The sequence below is a fragment of the Alternaria novae-zelandiae genome (genome assembly GCF_023758075.1).
Source record: "Alternaria novae-zelandiae strain BMP 2774 chromosome Unknown scaffold_6, whole genome shotgun sequence".
NCBI classification, from domain to species: domain Eukaryota; kingdom Fungi; phylum Ascomycota; class Dothideomycetes; order Pleosporales; family Pleosporaceae; genus Alternaria; species Alternaria novae-zelandiae.
In genome coordinates this window covers 814,656-836,466 of record NW_026056966.1, presented here as the reverse complement: position 1 = coordinate 836,466, position 21,811 = coordinate 814,656, and the positions used below count along the sequence as shown (strand labels likewise).

The following is a 21,811-nucleotide window of genomic DNA, read 5'->3' as shown; positions in this document are numbered from 1 at the left end:
CTAGACTCATCGATGTGTACGTTGCACAAGACTGAGGTATGAGTCACTTGACGTTAGTCATGCACTGCTTGCCGTTCGATGTAGGATGAATATACTCTTGCCATCACGCAATAGTTGACCTCTCGAGTATGGTTCCCCTGGTGATGTCAGTATGAATCGTAGTGCCGTGGGATGCATGCTGACCTACTCATCGTCTCCGGTTTGACCAACGTCGATATATATGTAACCTAGCCTTGCAGTGAAAGAGATGGCCTGATGGGTGACGAGGAACCCGTCACTTATATAACCGCTGGCTTCAATGTGACATATGCGAAACTGCCATGGGCGTTCAGACTGTGAACCTTACGAAGAACACATGTCGCATGGTATATCGATACTGTCAATGACATACAAACCAGATGCCAGCTTTTTGAATGGACGATGTCACATACAGTCCGCGAAGAGAGCAGTACTCGCCCACTCGGACCTATAAATGCCTCTCCCGCATGCCTTACTCTTTCTCCATAACAACTCATAAAGCCTCGACTCCGATACCCAGCATTCATCGAAACCTTTCCCGTAATTTATTACACCTGGATTACCCTGATCGTCACGCAACTCACAAACCATCCAACCAATACACATCTCCAGGCAACATTTAAAAAGATGGTCTTCCCACCGTCAGTGGCAAAAGCAGTGCTTGGCGTAGTCTCAGTCAGAAAAACCCCAAACGGAAAATCAGAAACCGTGCTTCGAAAGGCCAAGATAGCGGAGGGAGGCTCATCTCCTCAAGCCAAGAAGAAGACCGACGAGAACCAGCAACACAAGAGAGAAGCCGAAAAGAAACAGAGACTCAAAGAAAACTATGCCAAGGCAAAACTCAAGTACGAGCGCAATATAAACAAGGATGGCTTGACGTATCTTGCGTTTAGAACCGGGGGGGAGAAGCCGGATTTTTCCAAGGGCGAGAGGCCGGCTGTAAGGCGCTGACCAGACGGAGACAGGCGTGGAGAAGAGGTTCGAGTGCCAGCACTCTATCTTCTTTGATGTTTCGATGGACGATCATACGTTTGAATTGTTGTTTGCGGAATATGGTTCAAGTTCGGAGGCGTTTGGCGTACGGTGGATCGCGCTGGTGTTCATTATATCAAGGGTATCGTCAGTGGTTAGGATGTCACGAAGGACTGTGATTGTGAGTAGTTAATTTGAAGATTACTGCATATTCACCGTTTGGGTCGTGGTCCATATAGTGCCACTGCGCTTCGCCGGGCCAAAGTACTCCTTTTCCACTCGTCGACGATCCTAAACAGCAGCTCTTTCTACCGACGTCAGCTTCGACATCCCACAAGTGCGTCTTCTGTACATCATCGAATCCCTGTGTCCATAGTGTCAGCAGCATGGGCTTCTTCAAACGACTCTTCGGGGGAAGTAAGACGCCGCCTCCCATTGACTTCGGTAAGGTATTCAGAATAGCCTACTAGTTCACTGCTAAATAAGCAGGATCATATTCTGCATACGGTGGATACGGTGGATACCCTGCATATGGAGGGTATCCTACATATGGAGGATATCCTGGATACGAAGAACCAAGACGCGGAAGGAATGCGTACGATGTCGGTTACGATAGCGATGAGAGCGATGATGGTTATCGATATGGTGCTACTCGGCGACGGTACCGCAATGGGCCAGGAAGACGTGGTAAGTGGCATTCCGTGAAATACCTCCGCATCCAGTATTGGATCAGTACTTCCTCTTCCATGCTCTCAGCAGTCACTATCCCTCAGTATAAGATCGTCATGGTTGTTTCTTTCTTCCCATACCCAACGCAGTCTCACCAAGCACCATGGCACGAACGAAGAAGTACTGGGTACGCAAGCATGTCCCATCAATCTGGGAAGATTAGAGCAACAGTCGGCGAGCTCATCAGACAGACCAGAGAGCGAGACACTCCAGTCCGCGCGAAGAGATGATGGGAATGTCAGATCGTACAATCTGTCATGTAGTAAGCAGAACCGATAAGAAAGAGCTGACCATGAGACAGACAACCTGGCCGGCGGTCCGCCAGGCTTCGTACCCGTTGGCTATAACAACAGGAACAACAATGCTAACGCCCCTGCACCGCAGCGTGCTCCTAACCCACCGAAACGAGCACCACCACCTCAGGGTCCGGGGGCTCAGGGTCAGGGTAATCCCCAACCGCCGCCGCCGCCGCCGCCGCAGCAGCAGCAGCGACCCGAGTTCCTACAGGTGCCCAATATGAACAACGCCCGCGACTCACAACCCGAAGAGGCGGATCCTCATCTGCAGCCAGGAAGACAGGCGGAGTTTGGTGAGCGGCCACGAGGGCAGGGTCGAAGCGAGTATGCTGACGCTGAACCCGCTGTTCCTGATGGCGGGCGGGGCGGAGGTGCGCCTGACGATAGACCGCCTCAGCACCCGTGGATGCCAGAGACGCGGTTCTATAATCAGCAGCAGACGCGAAGGAGAAGATAACGATGATGACGCAAGGTGAAATGAAAATGGAAGGAGGGGAGGGGTGACTGAAACGCAATGCGCCTTAAGCGCCTCAGCTAATCTGATTAGCTATCTTTGTAGTATGCATCTCGATGTTTTTTTTTTTTTCGAAACGACTGCAATGCATCATGAAGATGTACTCGGCAGCGCGCGTGGTGTGATGACAGTGACAAGACGCGAAAGAGTGAGAGTGAAGGAAGGTTGGTGCGGCGGCCACATGGGAAGGTGACTGGCCGCGGGCTAATCGATTAGGCCGCGCCCATCTCCAAAATTTCCACCAGCCGCCCGACACCAACAACACCAGCAACACCGCCAAACAACGCCCACGATGCCGAAACGAAAGCGCGAGACGGCCGCCGCCTCCGGGAACCTTCCTCCCCCCGTGATCATGAACCCCGCGAAACAAGCCAAGTACTGCCAGAAGCGCCTCGAAGATGCGCAAAAACCGCTCCTCCAAGCTCTGCGCCATGCTTCACAGCTCGAGCGCCAGAAGTACAGTCGCAGAAAGAAGTATGCGACAAAGAAAGGACAAAAAGAGGCAGTGTTTCGATTGAACGCCGAGTACAATGTCCTCAAGGCGCTCAACTTGGAGCAGCTGGGCGACCAGCATTTGCGCAAAACTTTGTCACGGGTCAAAAGCTTGAAGGATGCGGAGCCACTTCAGGAATACATCTCCGGCATCAGAGAAGGAAGCAAGGATACCAGCACACTGAATGTCACCGCGAGGATGTTCAAAGTCGTACAGGTGAAGAAGGCCGTGGATCAGGTTATCGAGGACCTGAAGGGCATACTTGGGGTGGATAAAGCCAAGGACAACGAAAAGGTGGAGGAGATCGTTAAGGAATATACCACAGAGGAGATGAAGAAGCACAAGGAAGAAAAGATGGCGAGGAAGGCGCAGAGGGTGAAGGCTGCTGACAAGGACGACGTGGAGATGAAGGACGCGAGCGACGAGGCGGACGACCCGTACATGGCTTTCAGCGCGCGGATAGCCGAGCCGTCCTCGGGAGAAGAAGACAACGAGGGCTCGGTATCCGGCGATGAGCGACCGCCGAGTATCGCAGACAGCGAAAGCGAACACGACCCTGACGCCGATCTCGAAGCCGCGAGCGATAGCGAGGACGAAGCGGAGGAAGTCGCACAACCAGACAACTCTAGTGACGACGAGGACGAGGACAGCGATACTATAGCCATCTCGCGATCAGTAGCCCCTGCCTCCGACGAGTCCTCTGCCGATTCAGACTCAGATTCAGACTCTTCCTCTTCCGAAGCCGCCGTACCCACAAAGAAGACCAAAACCAAAGCCGCCCTCGAAAAGCCCACCTCCTCCGCCTTCCTCCCCGCCCTCAGCCACGCCGCCTACTTCTCCGGCTCCGAATCCGAAGCCTCAGACCTAGACGCGGACACGGCACCGCGCAAGAACCGCCGCGGCCAACGCGCACGCCAAAAGATAGCGGAGGCGAAATTCGGCGCTAAAGCCAAACACCTCGAGAAGCAACAGCAGAACGTCAAATTCGATCTCAAACGAGGCGCCGTTGCCGGTGACGACAAGCGACAAAGACGGGGCAAGCCGCTGGGCGGTCGGGGTGTGCAGCAGAGTGGAAGCAATGCGGAGCCGTTGGGCAAGAAGGACGATAAGAAGGATAGGAAGATGGGGCTGGGTATTAAGAGGGATGATAAGGGTGAGTTGCATCCTAGTTGGCAGGCGGCGAAGTTGGCGAAGGAGAGTAAGAAGTTGAAGATTGATCTTGGGGGTAAGGGGCCTGCGGCAGGGAAGAAGGTGGTTTTCGATTAGGTTAGATACCCCAGAAAAGTTTGCGCGGGTGGGTTGCTATTGAGAGGGCTGTTTGGTGCATGATATGTCGTAAGGGTGCTTGAGATCTTGTTTGTGTGTAACGGATATGTGTAGCAGAGGTATCGTTCCGCTTCGGTATAGAGACGTCAAAACGATCAATGAAGAGAAGGACGAGAAGCCGAGTCTTTACGCATTACGCGACATGAACTAGCTATGCTACGATATACGTCTGCCTAAGCCATACCATCGTTTTCAACCCTCAATCCTAAGACCAATCATCGAACCCTTCATATCAACGGTATGCTCATCGCCACGCAACTGCAAAACCGACCGAAGCCCACGCTTCCGTATCACCGACACAACTGCGGGCAGTAGTCCTGACAAGTACCGCGATACCGTCCATGTCGACCGTCCTCAACCAGATACCTCCTCATCCTGTTGAGGCATTCGTGGCGGCAGTAACTTGTTCTGCAGCGATGGTTCTACGGCAATGTTAGTCAGTGCGAGGGGGAGAGGGCGGTTGGGGAGTAGGTGAGTGGGACCCACTCTGAAGCAATCATCGCGCATCCTCTTACATTTTGTGCAGGGGAGGTCGGTCTTGTTGGCGAGGTCCTGGGGTTCATTAGTATACACGGGTTAGAATAAGAGAGGGTGGACGAGGGACTTACGGCGTCGATGTCGTCATCGTTGGTGTTTTCCTCGTTGGTGTCCTCTTCGTCGGTCTCGCCGCGAGCCAGAACGATCTGAGCGACACACTGGGGCGCAGCTCCACCGATACAGGTCTCGGTGGCTTCGCAGACCTTGGTGTTAACCCATTTGCGGCCATAGCAGCGTTGAATGATGTGCCGCTTGATTGGGTCGAGGTAAGCGCACTGCAGAGTCCCCTCAAGACAGACCTGTTGTCGGGATGAAATCTCGTTGGCGGCGACAACAGGTGTCTCGTCCTTGTCAGCGATCTCACCGTTGATAGTCGCAAGGGCACAGTGAGGTGAAGGGTCGGAAATACAGATGACCCCGACGTTGCAGATCTCGACGTCGACCCAGTTGTGGTTGATGCAGCGCTTGATGGAGTGGCGGCCGAGGAGGATGATCGGGAGAATAGTGCACTTCTCGTCGCCGTTGCGGCAGTCTCCGGTGGCGGCAGATCCAGTAATGTCGTCAGAGACGCCAGTGATAGCGACACTGGAGGCGATCTCGACGAAGCCTATGAGAGCAAGGAAGAAGATCGCGAGGAGCTTCATGTTGGACTTGAAGTGTTTGAGGAACTTGAAACCGATCGAGAAGGCGGTTTAAGGGATGCGCAGAATAGGTTGTTGAGGAGAAGTTATTCGAGAGAGGCTGCGATATAACAAGCTACTGCTATAGGTATAAGAAGAATCTGCGGTAAAGTAGGCCGACCAAACTCGAGGTGAAGGCGACGAAACACGTCACAAGGTCGCGCGCTTTTCTCCAAAACTTGCTCATGGCTGCTGGCGCGTGTTTGATCTGTTGTCGTGAAAAAGGGTATTGAGAACTGCTCAGCAAGGCCCGCCCTTGGTAGTTGTGGAATGCCGCGTGACGTTCATCCATTTCGCCCTCGCGCTGATTTTGGACGGTAATACGATGAAGCGTTCCTTAAGGTTGCAATGTCGATTTCCAGGCCATTGTGCAGATCTTCGGTGCGTCCGACCAGCGCGTCGAGTTGTTTTGAGGTTGTTTGTTGTCGCTTTGGGATAATGGCGTGGTCGAAAACGCGTGGTCACGTGGCCATGATGTCGCGTGTCGATCGGCCACACCGCCATTGGCCGCAGCTCGCTTGCCCATCATGCCCATGCGCTGTAGCTTCCGTCTCTTCTCACACCACTTCCAGCCAAACCATGTCGCAGCAAGAAAAGTCCGGGGACTGGGTCCGCGGGTACCCAAAGAAGGTCGAGAATGTTACGTGGATCAACCACGCGCAATATCCACGAGAGCGCAAATGGCCGCTAGCTTTCTGGGACGGATGTGACCACGAAGGTAACTTCTACGTCAACGAGCAACGGCGACGACTCGATCCCGAAAAGCCAATAGGCTGGCATGGCATTGAGGACCCGTAATTCTCAGTGATCATACGCTCAGCGGAAGACTGGAGACCGGAAACATTCAATCAGGTGCGGAAGGCGATGGTGTATATCCATCGCGATGTTAATGTTTATAAGTTGGTCATCTACCTCATAGCGTTCCATCTACGTTCTGCTGACGTACTACCTACAACAGCCGGAGGATAAAAAGAATCACCGAAGCTCCATGGGAGTTCCAAAGATCGATCTGGTCGGTATATTTAGGCGACCCATCGCGTAAGAAGGCTCTAGAGATCACAGACGAGGTGGTTGCGGCCATGATTAGAGCGCTACCGAAGTTGAAGCATGTGCGCATCGATGGTGCACCCAGAGTCTCTGACCTCACGCTTTCAGCATTGCTGGAATGCGATAATATACTAACAATCACTCTGACCACCACTCCCGATCGACCAAACATCCTGAAGAGAAAGACGCTCGAACACGCACCTTGGCCACCGAAGCTCGTGTATCTCGAGCTCAGTGGCCAGCAACTGCCCGCCAGTATTATCCAATACTTCGAGTATTGGACTAGCAGAAAGAGAAGTGCAGAGCCTGGAGAGAGCCTAGAAATTGTCTACAACTTCGGACCGTATTACATCTTCTGGCGTGACGGCTTTCCGCGGTGGTGCAAGGATTGGCCGTTCCAGAGAGAGGGCGCTTGGCATCGAAACACTGACTGGGTACTGGGGCTCGAACCAGACGAGGAAGCTGGCGAGGAAGCTGGCGAGGAGTCTGGCGAGGAGTCTGGCGGGGCATCTGATGAGGGATTCTACGAAATATCCGACTAGATCTGTAGCGGCATGTAATGGAAGGGTAAAACTGAACGAGCGCGCAAAATCTACGTTTACATTCGAAGCCAAACTCATGGATGACCCCTCGGCCAATGTAGCCTTTTGAGCCTTGTTTGCTCATGGATTGAAGGTTGCAGGAGACAACCTTGAAAACGTTCAGTTACTTCCTTCAATGATTGATTAAAGCGTTCAATGAACATGTATCCCTGCGTAGCTGAGTATTGTAGCATTGGACTCGCAGTCTGCTCTTCATCATCTCGGCCGGGTGGCGCAGTGCAACGCGTCGCGTCATTAAATGCCCCTGAACTGCGCCTCAAAACCTTCGCTCAAGTGGGGCTGTCAGAGCCTAGCTCATCCGGAAGGGACCAGCCGCGTGCCAAGTAAAGCTTAACGAAGCTTGACATCCTGCGAATGAGGGTCGGCCACCTCAGCCAAATCGCTGGTTCTGTTGGCGTTTGACATGCTCAGGATGGGATTTGATAAAATAGAAGCGGACGTATCTGTCGCAACTGCCCGTTGCTGGCCATTGTGGCTGCTTTTTGCCGAATACGGAGAGAGCGGCACCGCCTCACCGCCTCACCGAGATTGCGCCACGTTTCAAAGGTCCGGCCGTTCGCATTTGTTACGCATCGTGGGCCATCTCGAACAGATCTAGCTGCAGATGTAGTGGACCGATTGATGCGTAAGAGGGGCATAGGTAGATCATTGAATAAATACCTCACCCCACCTGCATCCACATTGACAGTCCTCATACAACTTCTACCAACTCCTCACACAACCCAACATCCACAGCATACTCATCATGGGTTTCCTCAGCGAATTGATCTCCGACTTCACCAGCTCTGGTTCAAAGGACCAACAGCAACAGCAGCAGCAGTCAGGCTATGGCCAATACCCACCCCAACAACAACAGCAGGGCTACTCACAGTATCCTCCCCCACAGCACTCCCAGCAACCACCACCAGTCTCGCCACCATGGTATGCTGAGTGGGATCAACGCGAGAATCGTTGGGTCTTCGTGAATCAGCAGAACGGCGAGCGAACTTTCCAGTACCCCGGCCCCGGCTACGCGCAACAACAGGGAAACTACGGCGCTCCACCTCCACAAGGCGGTTATGGTTACGGCCAGGATGGCTACAGCAACCAGGGTGCATACCAGCAGAGCGCATACGACCCGACTCGGAGTGGTCGACAACAGGAAGAGAAGAGCGGTGGTAATGGCTGGAAGTACGCCGCAGCTGGTGTTGCAGGTGTTGCAGGCGGTGCACTGCTGATGCACGAGAGCGACAAGATCGGTGCGTACTCCTTCAGTCACCCAACTTACCCACATCATCTCTAACATCCCATCGTAGAAGACGGCTGGGACAGCGCCAAAGCCAACGTCTCCAACGGCGTCGACGAATTCGGCAACGACGTCAGCAACTTCCCCGAAAACGCCGCGGGCTGGACCGGCGAGCAAGTCGGACGCGCCGAGAACTTTGGCGACGACGTCGAGCAGAAGTGGGATAACGGCGTCCAGGACGTGGAAGACTTCCCGGAAAACGCAGCGGAGTGGACGGGCGAGAAGGTTCAGGCTGTGGAGGACATACCGCAGGATATCGAGAATAAGTGGGATAACATGACTGAAGGCGTGGAGCAGTTTGGTGACAATATGGAGAATGCGTATGATGAGGGGAGGGACGAGCAGAGGTATGATGATGAGTATTGAGGTGGATAAGAGATGAAGAGAATAATAGGAAAGGAATGCAAGGCTGAACAATATGGTATGCAATACTTATCCATGGATCGGACCGTGTTGGTTGCAATGTGCATTGTTGTGAGGTCAACTCCAAGGCAGAATTCTCCAACCCGACACGTAGACAGTGCTAAGTAACAGCGACCGTAGAGCCGAGTACGGGAGCACCGAAAAGAACAGATCAGTCCTTTGTTGTCGAAGTAACCGTACGTGGCGTTGGTAGCGAACTCGGGTCCAGGATCCATTGGCGAAACAACACCACAACCCGGCGTAGTCGCTATGACGACGTCAGGATCTGCCTAGACTCCGCTCCGATACACTGCAGCACCAAGTGTATCCGCGCGAATGATGTCTGCGCATTCTTCTTTCATCGCATGCGCTGCACGGGCTTGGCGGTCGGTTTGAGATCATAGAAGTCGGACGCGGGATGCCTGACGGAGGCGCAGTCGTGCGATCAAGCATGTCTTACTCGGGTCCCGTTCCAGCATGCGACTGGAAAAGCGCGGTGGAGTGTACCCCGCCCGGCTTTATCGTGGTTGTATATAGTAGTCGTGGGCTGCCAGCCTTGTGCTTTATATCGCAATCATTCTTTCACCCCGACCTCTACCCTTTCCAGGTCATCCATCGTATTTCCATCCTAACGTTACTGTATACGATACAGGCATGAGTTCATCAATCCTCTCCAAGGCCTTACAAGCCACTTCCCTCCTGGCATCGACAACCCTGCTTGCTCTCTCGATTGCAACGGTCGCTCTCGTCACACACTACAGCGAGTCGATGGACGCAAGCTATCCAGAAGGCAGATACACATATTACGGACCCGTTGGCTCACCCGCACGCAGGGCGTACTGGGAGGAGTATGACGCCGGAAACAGAGACTTCAACAAAGTCTACATGCAATATGTGACGAGCAACGACATCTGGGTCTTGGTGAGCGGTTGTGTTGGGTTGGTTGCCGGAGTCGTGGGATGGCTGACGGTGGCGTTCATGATGATGAAGGAGAAGGTATGCCTAACTACCTCCAACCTCTAGAGGCCCTGCTGACAACTGCTCCAGAACCCCAAGACCGCCGGCTCACGCTTCCCATGGGTACTAGCCTGCTCGATCTTCTTCGGTCTCGCCGCATTCGCCATGTCACTCACCTCCACAATCATCACCTTCGAGACCAAGAAACGTCTGGAACGCGAGGCATGCGTACCCAGCGCTGCATACTCATACTACAACCCGTATTTCGACTGCACGCGCGAACTCGCTGCTTGCAGTATATTCGAGATGCTTTCTAGTGGGTATGATGATCACAGTCAACAGATTTGCAGTGAAGCGCAGGCGAGCAGGAGGATGTTGATTCCCACTTTGGTCTGCGCGGTGGTGCTTGTCAGCACGTGGATTGCGCAGGCTATTGTGAGCAAGAAGGGAGCGGATGCTGAGGCCGACAGGAGGGTACAGGACTTGCAGGAGCAGGAGGAGGCGGAGTAGGAGAGCTGGAGACGGCGTATGAACGTATGGGATTTGGGAACAGCAAGAAGACATGGGTTTTCGTGTTGGAACGCGAATGAATGTGAGATCTCGGAGTAAACGATAGATCGCTCGTAGGTAAATAGAATGATATCAATGACACGATACTCTGCCAGCCTTTGGGATGTCGCACGTTGAGGCAGGAATGACTACCTGCCGAAAGATCGGTTTTCGGCAACGCGACGGAAGCTGCTGCCGCTGCTTGGCGCCCCACTCAAAGCCCATTCGTAATTGGCTCAACACCGGGGCAAGCGCCAGAGAGGGGCTCACCGCGAACGCGCATCGGAAGGATGCGCGATCAACACCACTCCGTCGAATCGAGGATAAAACCGAAATGAATAACGCATCGACTCGTTTGAAGTTACAGGACCTTTTGTATGGGATGACCCACTTGCAGCATCCCACCTTCCCCGTGTGGACTCGGGTCGGGGGTATTGAGAGCTCTAACCTTTGACATGGGTAAATGTACAGCTGTGGCACAGGTACCTAAGGACGTGCCGAGCAAAAGGTTCTGGTCTCTTAATGCCGTGAACGAGACACTATCTTCTCACCATGACAGCGTAGATCACGAAACCCACGAGAATGTTGTCAGTCAGGTACACGTTCCTTGTTGGGCTCATCGGCTCCCTTTCTACACCCGCAGCAGCGGCAGTGAGCATTCGACAGACGTCCCCAGTGTCAACTACCTACGATTATATTGTGGTGGGTGGAGGACTCAGCGGATTAGTAGTCGCCAATCGCTTGACTGAAGATGCAGATGGTAAGCACAACGCCTCTCAGCAGTATGGTCTACATCACTGACAGCATCAAGTCTCTGTTCTGGTCATTGAGAATGGCGCCATCGATAACAGACCTACGACAAGCGTGCCTTACTTTGCCAACATCAACGCCGAGAACTATTATCCCATCACTTCTGCTCCAGAACCTTTCATGAAGAACAAGACTTGGATGGTGCATGTAGGCAATGTTGTTGGCGGTGGCTCAGTAGTCAACGGGATGCAGTGGGATAGAGGTTCCGATGCAGACTACGATGCATGGGAGCAGCTAGGAAATCCGGGATGGGGCTATGACGGTCTCGCGAAGTACTTCAAAAAGTCTACTCATTTTGATGGCCCTTCGGAGGCAGTCCGCCAGCACTTCAACATGACCTTCGATGCCAACGCGTACGTGCTCATGTCGATTTCAACTGTACGGTAACTAACCACGAATAGATACGGTGACGGTCCAGTCAAAGTATCCATACCCAACTACCAATACGAAGACTACGTCGACATCATGGGATCGTTCGTATCCAGAACCGACATCCCTCACTCACCCGAAGGTCTCACTAGACCCATCGGAACGTTCTGGACGCCGAGTTCCATTGACAATTCCACCAAGCAGCGGAGCCATGCTCGCAGAGCCTACTACGATCCAGTTCAAACAAGAAGCAACTTGCATCTTATGACCAATACCCACGTCGATGAGATCTTGTTCAAAAACAGCACTACGCTCGTAGCAAGCGGCGTCAAGTATACATCGAACGACGAATCCTTGAAGGCATCTGTCTTTGCGAAGAAAGAAGTCATACTTGCAGCCGGAGGCGTGTTTACACCGCATCTGCTCATGCTGTCAGGCATCGGTCCAAAGGATGAACTGTCTGCTGCTGGGATTGCTGTGAAGAAAGACCTTCCGGCTGTTGGCTCGAACTTCCAGGATCATCAAGCCTTGTACATGCGCTTCAACCTCTCGAACCAGTCCATTCCCAATCCCGACATGCTTGTCACAATACCTGATCCAGTCTTCAACGCCACAGCTGCCGAGTTGTACGAAGCTAACCGTACGGGTCCATGGACCTTTGGACGCGGCAATGCCGCACTCTTTCTCGCATTCAAGGATTTCTCGGACAAGTACGCCGACATAACCGCCCTCATCTCTGAGCAAGATGCCACCACCTACCTACCACAACGCTATTCGAAGATCGATACCTTGCTGAAGGGATTCATGGCACAGCGCAAGATTCTCATCGAGCATTACCTTTCCGACGATGCGGCTACAGGTGAATACCCGATCCAACCCTGGGGTCGGGCAACTACCGCAGTGCAGAAACCTCTCTCGCGCGGTATGCTGACCCTTAACACCACGCACCCATCTGCAAATCCGATCGTTGTCCGGAACGCATTCCAGAACCCAGTCGATAAATTAGTACTTGGCGAGCTCGTGCGCTGGAACAGAAAGCATTGGACCACCGCACCCCTGCTGCAGCGCTATGCGCCTGTCGAAACCGTGCCGGGCGCACAATATCAGACCGACGACGAGATCTTTGACGCGAGCATCAAGGCTGCTGCTTTAGATCCGACGTATGCGCATTCGAGCGGCGCATGTGCGCTGATGCCAGAAGAGTTGGGTGGATGTGTGGATCCGCAGTTGAGAGTCTATAGTGTAGAAGGATTGAGGGTGGTGGACGCGAGTATTCTTCCGTTGATACCAGCGGCGCACTTGCAGGCAACGATGTATGCTGTTGCGGAGAAGGCTGCGGATATCATCAAAGGAGTCTGATCAAGATGGCCCTAGAAGAACAAGGGAGTGAGGATCAACGCCGGAGCTCTAAGTCTTGCTTTCACCGATGCGCTGCGACGTGTAGAGATTAATGCAAGTTCGACGGTTTTCGAAGACAAAGTCGTCGCACTCGAGATCTGGCAAGTAGGATATGAAGAATGAGATGCCCTGACCATTTATGTTAGCGGACGAATGTCCAAGGTTGCTCTTGAACAAGCTTCCTCGCGCCCTAGGCATCCTTAGTAATAGCCATCCAAGAGGGATATACCGCTAACTGTATGTGGTATAGTGCGATGCAAACTTAGAGTGAAAATGTTTCCGACCCTCTGGTTTCCCCCGCACCACCAATCCGCTACGAGCAAAATGACGTGCTCCGTGGCAAGTTGTGCGAAATGCGCCAGAATTGTAATGATCGCTGACTCGCCTGCGAATTATGGGTAACGTGCTCGTGCTCAGTCGAGAAGTAAGCTTCGCCATGAAAAGCTTCCATGCGCCAGCTCTGAGATTCAGCTCTTACATCGCATCGCATTACCGCGGTAGACCTCGCTCCAACTATGACGACCACCGACCCCGAGAAAGATCCTCATGATGTCGCGGCGGCATCGCCCGAATCCCTGGACCGGATGCCATCTCATCTCGTCAACGAAGATCGCCTTCGACGCTCCCTCAGTGCCCGGCAGGTACAGATGATAGCCATCGGAGGCACGATCGGTACTGGACTCTTTCTCGGAACTGGTAAAGCTCTTGCAACTGGCGGACCAGCTTCGCTACTCATCTGCTACTCGATCGTCGGCTTCATCGTCTTCTGCACCATGCTATCTCTTGGCGAAATGGCTGCCTTTGTCCCTGTCGCCGGCTCCTTCTGCACATTCGCCGGTCGCTACGTGGACGATGCGTTTGGCTTTGCGCTGACTTGGAACTACTGGTTCAACGATGCTGTCAGTACGGCGGCAGATCTGGTCGCTTTGCAGCTGTTGATCCAATACTGGAGCGATAGTGTTCCATGGTATGCTGTTGGCATAGCCGTATGGGTGCTTATCGTGTTGGCGAATATCATCAACGTCAAGGCTTACGGCGAGCTGGAGTATTGGCTTAGTCTTCTAAAGGTGGTGACCATCGTCATCTTCGTTATCCTGAGCATCGCAGTCAATGCTGGTGCCAACACCGACCATGGATATATTGGAGGCAAGTTCTGGACTGCTGGAGATGCGCCATTCGTGGGTGGTATTGGAGGCTTCGCATCCGTTTTCGTGACTGCATCGTTCGCCTACGGTGGAACTGAGTCTATCGCAATCACGGCCGGAGAGACGCGCGATCCAGCTCGCGTGCTTCCAAAGGTCGTGAAGAACGTCTTTTGGCGCATCTTGCTCTTTTACATCCTTACGGCTATCATGATTGGATTCAACATACCGTACGATTATCCCGGTCTCTCGACGAAGTCATCGCGCACATCGCCGTTCACCATCGCATTCCAAATGGCCGGATCTAAAGCGGCTGGATCATTCGTCAACGCAGTAGTCCTCACCAGTGTCATATCTGCAGGCAACCACGCCCTCTACGCCGGCTCCCGCCTGCTCTACACACTCGGAGCGAATGGACATGCGCCTAAGGTCTTCACAAAGCTGACGCGATACCAAGTTCCGTGGATCGCCGTTTTGACGACGAGCTTGATATCCATTATACTTTTCTCCCTTTCTTTCGTCGGATCGGGCCAGCTATGGACATGGCTGCAGAACATCGTAGGTGTTTCGAACCAACTGAGTTGGATATGCATCGGCATCTCTTCGCTGCGTTTCCGCGCAGGTCTCAAAGCCCAAGGAAAGGAACACCTGCTACCCTTCCGAAACTGGATGTACCCTTGGGGCCCTTACATCTGCGTTTTCCTAAACATCTTTATTGTGCTAGTTCAGGGGTGGTCGTCATTCAGCCCTAAGTTTGCCGCCGTGGATTTCGTTAGCTTCTACCTGGAGCTACCTATCTTCCTATTGATGATTGTCGGCTGGAAACTTCTGAAGAAGACCAAGTTTAGGAAAGCGAGCGAAATGGATCTTGAGACCGATGTCTATACCAAAGAAGATATGGAGCCGGTTGATAAGGGATGGAAAGGAAGGAGCAAGAGAATTGGCACCTGGTTTTGCTTTTGAGAACCCACCTTGCGCGCCAGTATTATATTGGACCTGGCGTCTTGGCTATGCAATACATACGTACGAAGAAGCATTCCTATCTGCCCAAACTCCTGAGGATGCACCCAAAGGCGTTCTCTGTATCTCATGTTCATGCGCTAACAAGACGAGTGCTAGCGAACGTATTCTGACTGAGTATCCCTCCTACATACGGACGCACCGCTGCGTTACAGGCAGGTGCACTACCAACTCGATAAAATGTGGAGGAGCGTGCGAGTAAGGTTTCATATGTTATCGAAAGCTTCTTACAGTGTATGCCTCGGCTGGCGCGTAGCCAGCAAACTGAAGGATATTCCAGTATCCGCAGCGATTCGGGGGCCGAAGGGATGAGCTCAGGGACACGGGCTGTACCTGCATCAGCTCGACATTGAAATGTCCAAGTGTCGCAAGGCATCGCTGCGCAATTTCACAGAGGGACGACTGCCCTGCAGCCCTATACCGACCGGCGAGTTTTGACCGCGCATTGAGATCTCTATCGCAACGAATTCCAGATCGCTGCATGCAGGATCCAGGTTTAGGAGGCTCCCAGCCCAGCCACGACTGAACGCCTGCTTGGCGGGCGCCAACCATGCCACGACTGGACTAAGTCGCACTTTATCCGCCTCTCAAACCCCCGGCCCAACGCTGCCCGTGCTCAAAGGCTACGCCCCGCATATCCCCTAAACCTCAATCGTGTTTCTGCGCCTCGTGCACCCACTCACAGCCGTCGAACACGACCAGGATGTCGTGATAGTCGGGCGTACTTGAAATGACACGATGGTTGGGGTCCAAAAGACAAAACCCACTTTGCGACGAGGTCGCGGACCTTGAGAGCGTCTCTGTCGCTCTTCTTCCACCGACGTGAGCAGTGCATGTCCTGGGTGCTCTGTGCCATACGACCCTCTCCATATATCGCCATGTTTTCTTTCCTCTTGCGAATGGTATCTATCAATGTCGCTGCTGCGGCACTGATACATGCCCCAATGCCTGCACCAACAGCTCCTGCAATGCTCCCAAGGCAAGGTCCTGCAAATGGCATCGTGGTTATGGGATACGAGCTCATCGGCACGCAAGATAATAAGCCAGTCTGTAAGTGCACTGGCATGCATGCTCGATCTCGAGATGCGCTTATCTGACCTGGAAATAGGGTCGATCAAGACTTTCCCTCAATCCGACGGCTACCTCTTTACAACAGGCAGCCTGTATCAATCGTGCAAAGCGTCATCCGCTTTCGAAGTTGATGGAATTACCACGACTTCTCCTTTACCGAAGACAGGTTGTGAGGCATGGACAAGCTGCTCACATACAACGGTGTACGGGTCTGGAGGTGTAACTAGTACCTGGTAAGTTGAGCTGTATGTATTGCGCGTGGACTCCGCCATGTTAACCAGCTGAACAGCGACGGAGACTATGGGCTTTGCTACTCGGACATTATGTTCACCACCTTTGGCGCTTCCGACGCGTACACGCGTATTTACTGCGATTGGACAGGCAGCCATCCGTTGATGTCGACGACACTCTACCAAGCGCTTCCGGCCAATGGTACGTGACATTGCGCAAATGCTATATTTGACTTATTACTAATGTGTTGTAGTGGACTCAACGTCAGTCGCGTCCCAACAGGCAGCCTCCAGTATACCTGCATCGAATAGCAACCCGTCCATCTCGGCACCTACCCCGTCCCCAACGTCGAGCCCGGCCGGCGAGCAGGATCAACCCGCTGGCGGTAGCAGTCGTTTAAACAACACATCCGTGATCGCTGGAAGCGTCGTCGGGGGGCTTGCGGTCATCGCATTCGCCGGTGTCGCCATCTTATACATCCTCAAGCGCTCCAAGCGCCACTCCGCTGGTACTTCTGTCCCATCGAGCGACGGTGATTCTATCAATCCGTATGGCACGCCGGAGATGACCAGGAACGGATATCCTGATGCGCAAGCGTATACGCACACGGCGACAAAATACGGACACACCATAAATGGAGGCGAACTTGATGGGCAGCATGGCACCGCCGAATTGGGTGGCGTCTTGGTCCACGAAGTAGAGGGCCGTCGATGAAGATGGAAAGCAGGGAGAAGCGCAGAATAGGCCACAAAAGTGGCCAAGGGGGCAGCGGTGTAGTATTGTATGCAACTGCCTTGGCAGTAATGCATCGTCTGGTCGGCTGACGTACCGCTGCTAGCTGTCAACCCAAACCATAGGGGTAAGACGTTCAGCCAATGCCTCGAGACGAAGTTGCCCCATGGCGATGAATGACAGCGCACCCACCGATCACACGAAGCATGCAACCCTTACTTTGAGTCTATGTTCGACAGTCAGCAAGGCAGCATCTGCGCAGTGCCACTAAAACTGGCCCTACTGACCCCGAGTCAGCGCCCTGAAGTGGCAGTGCTGCTGCGCTTATGTAGGCCTCGATCTGGTCCCCGCAAATCAAAGCGGTGCTGACATGATCCGGCAATTTAGCCGCTCCATAGGCCAGCCTGCTCACCACATCAACACCAACAAATGTAGATGCTGCGCATACAGCTGACATGAATCAGATTCTGTCAAGTTGCTGTGGTTCTTTTCGTACATGCGCTACACGATAGGGGGCTGTAGTCCTTCATTTCCTGCAATGGTTCCCATCGACGTATATCTCACAGTATGATAGGGTACAGCCACGGACATACGTCTCTACCGAGGTCTGGCCGAACGCAGGTCTTTGAGACTGTGGGTAGTCGGTGATGCTAGCATTCAATACGAAGTAATTCTAGGGGCTTAATTTCTTCGAGACTGTGGAATCCTCTCATACTTGGACTTCGCTTTCTTTTCTTCATCGCGAACGCCCATTTCTGCCTCCTTCGACATTCACAGCGCCAACACCAAGATGCCTTGTTCCAGCCTATCTCATCGCATACTCTTCATAAGCTCCATCCTACTCTTGATCGCATCCATTGGCACCCTCGGTCTCACTGGTCACGCGAAATGGCTTTTGGTTCAATACTTCCCCGCTGACGCTTGGTACATCTGGAGAGGAACAGATGGAACATATGACGAGCATCAGACGACTCAGCAGTGGATCGCTGTTGACTACAACGAAACATATGATAGACTAGCCGTTGCGAGAGCGGTATTGGGCGTCGTGGCAAGTGTACTTAGTATCTGGATTTTGCGAGCGAAGCCCAGAGCCGTGATGGAAGAAAATACACAGGTACTATTCTTCGCGATGGCTGTATCTTGATCAGGGCTTACAACGCTTCCAGAATTCGCAACATCCTTTTCGAGGCAATATCGTGTACATCACAACTGTGGTACTTGCAGTCACATCGTTCGCCAGCACACTTGCATCCGCGATATGGTCCACGATTTTACACTACCAGTCATCCAAACGTTGTCAAATACCGACTGTGTTGACGAAATACAACGACGAATTCACATGCACGCGTGAGCTAGCGACCTGCGTTATGCTACCTGTCATACGGAAAACGGATGATGCGGCAAGGAGGATGGCGTGTGTGGAGACTGTAAGATTGAAATCGAGAACATAGATTGGAATAGCGGATGCTGACTGACGTGACATATAGAAAACTGTTCGTTGGCTGCTAGTCCCCATGCTCGTATTGGGTTTGGCATTAGTCGTGGGATATGCTGTGCAGATCTGGTATCTGAGGAGACGGGCGGCTCTCGAGCGGAGAGCGGATGATAAGGTTGCTGTGCTAGAGAAGGCAGACTAGCTAACCGGAATGCGATGCTGCTGGCAGGTTCATGTCGCTTCCAGGCAGCGCTTGCAGCAAACATTGTTTGAAGCATAAGTTCTGCTGTGCAGTGCACGAATAACCCTCCACATCGAACAACCACCTACATCATGGAAGCCTTTCTGCTTAAAGTGGAGATGCTTGAATGGACCCTCTCCATGCTACCTGTCGAAGACCTGTTGCGCTACGAGCGCATCTCAAAGCGTTGGTGCGAACTGATCAGGGACAATCAAAATACTTCCAAGACACTATTTCGGTACCGGCAATCTATGGCAGAGCAGATCGATTCAAACCTAAGGGATGCCTTCCTAGAAAAGAAATGGTTGGATCATGGTGACAGTCGTCCCACCAGATCGGAAGTACTCGCCGACTGTATCGCACACCCTCTTCTGAGTCGCTTCTTCGGATTACCAGAGTCTAGCTCCATTGCTGCTTTCAACAACCCCAAACTCCCCTACATCAGGTGCTGGCACCTCCTTCGTACCCTCAACAGACGGATTGGATTGCCCAATCCAGACGCATCTTGGCGACGAATGTTCATAACGTGGCCTCCACTCAAGGAGATCGAATTACACGTCAGCTATAGGCTTCACGATGATCAGCCGAACAAGGAAAAACCCACAGTCATCAAGATCTCTGAGCCTGAAGGTATCACGCTGAATCACTTCTTCTATGCCCTTTCTGGTTCTGCAATACTGAGATGGGGGCGTACTGCAAGTTCGACAACGGAATGGAACAAGGCAATTACCGAAAGTTGGTTCACGAAAAAGTACAGGGGTATGCGCATCAGCGTCGTTCCAATAATTCGTGTGGAAGATAACGAGCGAAAGACCGCTGCGAAAAAGGCATGATTGCTGTGGATGATAGAAGCTTTTAGGACTTATCACTTGTCATTCCGCAGGTACTATCACAACGTGTACAGAGTTTGCATTACAATTATTGAGTGAAATAAGATCAACGGTTCAACTATGCCATCTGTCCCCTAACTGCACCAGGTAGCGCCAAGCTAGAATGAGTGTCCGCCATGAAAGCCGCCGGGTTGGCTTCAATCATGCTAACATGGAAGCCCTCGCCCGAATCCTTTCCTTCAACCATTACACCAGTCGTAAACGGGCCCTTGATACATCCTGCGCTGTTCCTAACCGTATCGCTTCCCTCTACAAGCTCCGGGTTGGGGAATGAGATTCTAGGTGGTCCACTAGCACCGCGCGCGGCCTCGTGGATATGCGTGGCCGTAGTCGCGGGGGAGTCGAATTCGCCTTGGAAGTTGTGCAGCGTGATGTTGTAGCAGATCATGTTGGAGGCGCTGTTGATGCCGAAGTTGAAGGTGCCGGATGCGCCGGCGAGACCACCGGTTAGTTCGGTGCCGTTGACGACCTCCTCCGGGACGGCATGAACGAAGTGGGTGGAGGAGAAAGCGAACAGCTGCTGAGCATCGATAGCATTGGCTGCGACGGCGTCTTTACCGGTCAGGTCGATGTTGATCTGTAGCTGCATGTGACCGTTGCCGATGTCGAGAGGTGATGCTGCGACTGGCGCGGCGGTTGCGCTCAGCGCCAGGCTTGCAATGGTGATCAACGCGACGGTATACATTATGGTATGATGAGGTTTTCAAGAAGCGTGTATTGAAAAAAGGTATGCGATAGATGTCTTGTCAAAAGAACGTGTAGAAGAGAAGCGAAAGAAGCGAAAGTATGAATGAGTGTGTTGGAGAAAGGACTGGTCAACAGCGAATTATTCCTACCGAGCCTCAAACAGCGCCTCTTCCATCTGGTTATATACTCGCCACATGTGGTGATACAGCGTACGTGGATGCCTTAGCACCAAGGCTTGGTGTTGGCCTGGAAGATGTCCTGCCGATACATGATGCATCTTTGTAACGCGTGCTGGGTTTCGCGCACCTTGGCCCACACCAACAGCCGACTCGGCGCCTTGGAAGCATCACGCCTCAACGCATGCTGTAAACATTCAGTTCAAATGGATGATCGAGTTGCGAAGTGTACATCCCGAATTAGCATGAGCATGGGTGCAAAGGTTGATGAGCCCAAGATACGCATCGCTAATTTGTCGCGGGTTCTCGTTCGCCAAGTACGCAAAACATACGATGCGGATGTCTTGGACGGAATCTAAGCGCATCGTGACTAAATTCGATGTCTCTTCTCGTAGTAACCTTCGCGCCATTTGCTCCTCGTAACCTACTGTTGCTCGGGTTCCATGCCGTCCGGAAGGAAGGGCACGCTTGAAAGGCCGTTCGAGTAAGATATCATCTGCACGGCTTCGTGAACAGCAGGTCAAGAACCGGTCAGCTATCGCAATGCTGCCGATAGGAGCAAGACGTATGACAAACCGTTTGTTGTCAAGCTGTTAACGCTCTTCCAAAGGGATGCCCAGATGAGATTGGCTCTTCGAGACATGGGCGCGTGCTTTCGAAGAGACGAGAGGATTAGGCGACAGGGCGATGCTGCAGCAGCCTGAAATCCAGGCAGCGGTATAGGGCTCATTAAAGGACTTTATCGACATACGTTTCGAAGATGGTGATCTGAATGTGCGTACTGGTGATGGTTGAAGTGTGTACGGACTGGGAGCAGTCATGACGCCACTAGCGGTCATAGCCCGAGATTGGCCCGACCCACTGAGGAGGTGGGCTCTGATCATCTCATTTACAACGTTCGCGCGTTGCGAATGCACGCCCTCAGCAGGTGAGCATCATGCCAATGATAGAGGCTCCGGCCTCTTCCATGGTATGTCTTCCCGACGTGATTGTACGCCCGCGAAGGGGTTCGGTGCAATGACGGCCGGTTTCAGCCACTATCCGACTCCAGTTTCATGATTCTCTTGGATCTGGACTTCTCTACTTTTCGATACATTCAGCCTATGATCTCTGTCCTCCACAACGCTTCACTATGTTGTTCAGCGACAGTCTCTCACAAGAGACGGAAGGGCTGTGGCACGTTTGGACGCGAAGGTCAACGG

The 21,811-nt window shown here is 52.8% G+C and overlaps 10 protein-coding genes across 10 annotated transcripts; 8 read left to right on the top strand and 2 right to left on the bottom strand.

Annotated features, from left to right (window-relative positions):
• Positions 1-645: 645 nt before the first annotated feature.
• On the top strand, positions 646-969 carry J4E88_003806 (uncharacterized protein; the record flags this gene model as incomplete). The annotated part of the gene is made up of 1 exon (XM_049397454.1): positions 646-969. The coding sequence occupies one exon, from the start codon at positions 646-648 to the stop codon at positions 967-969; it is 324 nt and encodes a 107-aa protein (XP_049256842.1).
• A 1,852-nt stretch (positions 970-2,821) lies between these two features.
• J4E88_003805 (uncharacterized protein) lies at positions 2,822-4,288 on the top strand (the record flags this gene model as incomplete). The annotated part of the gene is made up of 1 exon (XM_049397453.1): positions 2,822-4,288. One exon carries the CDS (start codon positions 2,822-2,824, stop codon positions 4,286-4,288), a length of 1,467 nt encoding a protein of 488 aa, XP_049256841.1.
• Positions 4,289-4,702: 414 nt separating this feature from the next.
• On the bottom strand, positions 4,703-5,529 carry J4E88_003804 (uncharacterized protein; the record flags this gene model as incomplete). The annotated part of the gene is made up of 3 exons (XM_049397452.1): positions 4,703-4,770; positions 4,831-4,900; positions 4,957-5,529. The coding sequence occupies 3 exons, from the start codon at positions 5,527-5,529 to the stop codon at positions 4,703-4,705; spliced, it is 711 nt and encodes a 236-aa protein (XP_049256840.1).
• Positions 5,530-6,448: 919 nt separating this feature from the next.
• On the top strand, positions 6,449-7,154 carry J4E88_003803 (uncharacterized protein; the record flags this gene model as incomplete). Its single annotated transcript, XM_049397451.1, has 3 exons — positions 6,449-6,456; positions 6,524-6,674; positions 6,792-7,154. The coding sequence occupies 3 exons, from the start codon at positions 6,449-6,451 to the stop codon at positions 7,152-7,154; spliced, it is 522 nt and encodes a 173-aa protein (XP_049256839.1).
• An 805-nt stretch (positions 7,155-7,959) lies between these two features.
• J4E88_003802 (uncharacterized protein) lies at positions 7,960-8,865 on the top strand (the record flags this gene model as incomplete). Its single annotated transcript, XM_049397450.1, has 2 exons — positions 7,960-8,452; positions 8,510-8,865. 2 exons carry the CDS (start codon positions 7,960-7,962, stop codon positions 8,863-8,865), a joined length of 849 nt encoding a protein of 282 aa, XP_049256838.1.
• A 690-nt stretch (positions 8,866-9,555) lies between these two features.
• Positions 9,556-10,368, top strand: J4E88_003801 (uncharacterized protein; the record flags this gene model as incomplete). Its single annotated transcript, XM_049397449.1, has 2 exons — positions 9,556-9,897; positions 9,949-10,368. The coding sequence occupies 2 exons, from the start codon at positions 9,556-9,558 to the stop codon at positions 10,366-10,368; spliced, it is 762 nt and encodes a 253-aa protein (XP_049256837.1).
• A 621-nt stretch (positions 10,369-10,989) lies between these two features.
• J4E88_003800 (uncharacterized protein) lies at positions 10,990-12,945 on the top strand (the record flags this gene model as incomplete). Its single annotated transcript, XM_049397448.1, has 3 exons — positions 10,990-11,167; positions 11,219-11,570; positions 11,619-12,945. The coding sequence occupies 3 exons, from the start codon at positions 10,990-10,992 to the stop codon at positions 12,943-12,945; spliced, it is 1,857 nt and encodes a 618-aa protein (XP_049256836.1).
• Positions 12,946-13,499: 554 nt separating this feature from the next.
• J4E88_003799 (uncharacterized protein) lies at positions 13,500-15,089 on the top strand (the record flags this gene model as incomplete). The annotated part of the gene is made up of 1 exon (XM_049397447.1): positions 13,500-15,089. One exon carries the CDS (start codon positions 13,500-13,502, stop codon positions 15,087-15,089), a length of 1,590 nt encoding a protein of 529 aa, XP_049256835.1.
• Positions 15,090-16,114: 1,025 nt separating this feature from the next.
• Positions 16,115-17,162, top strand: J4E88_003798 (uncharacterized protein; the record flags this gene model as incomplete). Its single annotated transcript, XM_049397446.1, has 4 exons — positions 16,115-16,196; positions 16,255-16,450; positions 16,507-16,649; positions 16,702-17,162. The coding sequence occupies 4 exons, from the start codon at positions 16,115-16,117 to the stop codon at positions 17,160-17,162; spliced, it is 882 nt and encodes a 293-aa protein (XP_049256834.1).
• Positions 17,163-19,804: 2,642 nt separating this feature from the next.
• On the bottom strand, positions 19,805-20,431 carry J4E88_003797 (uncharacterized protein; the record flags this gene model as incomplete). Its single annotated transcript, XM_049397445.1, has 1 exon — positions 19,805-20,431. One exon carries the CDS (start codon positions 20,429-20,431, stop codon positions 19,805-19,807), a length of 627 nt encoding a protein of 208 aa, XP_049256833.1.
• Between the last annotated feature and the right edge of the window lie 1,380 nt (positions 20,432-21,811).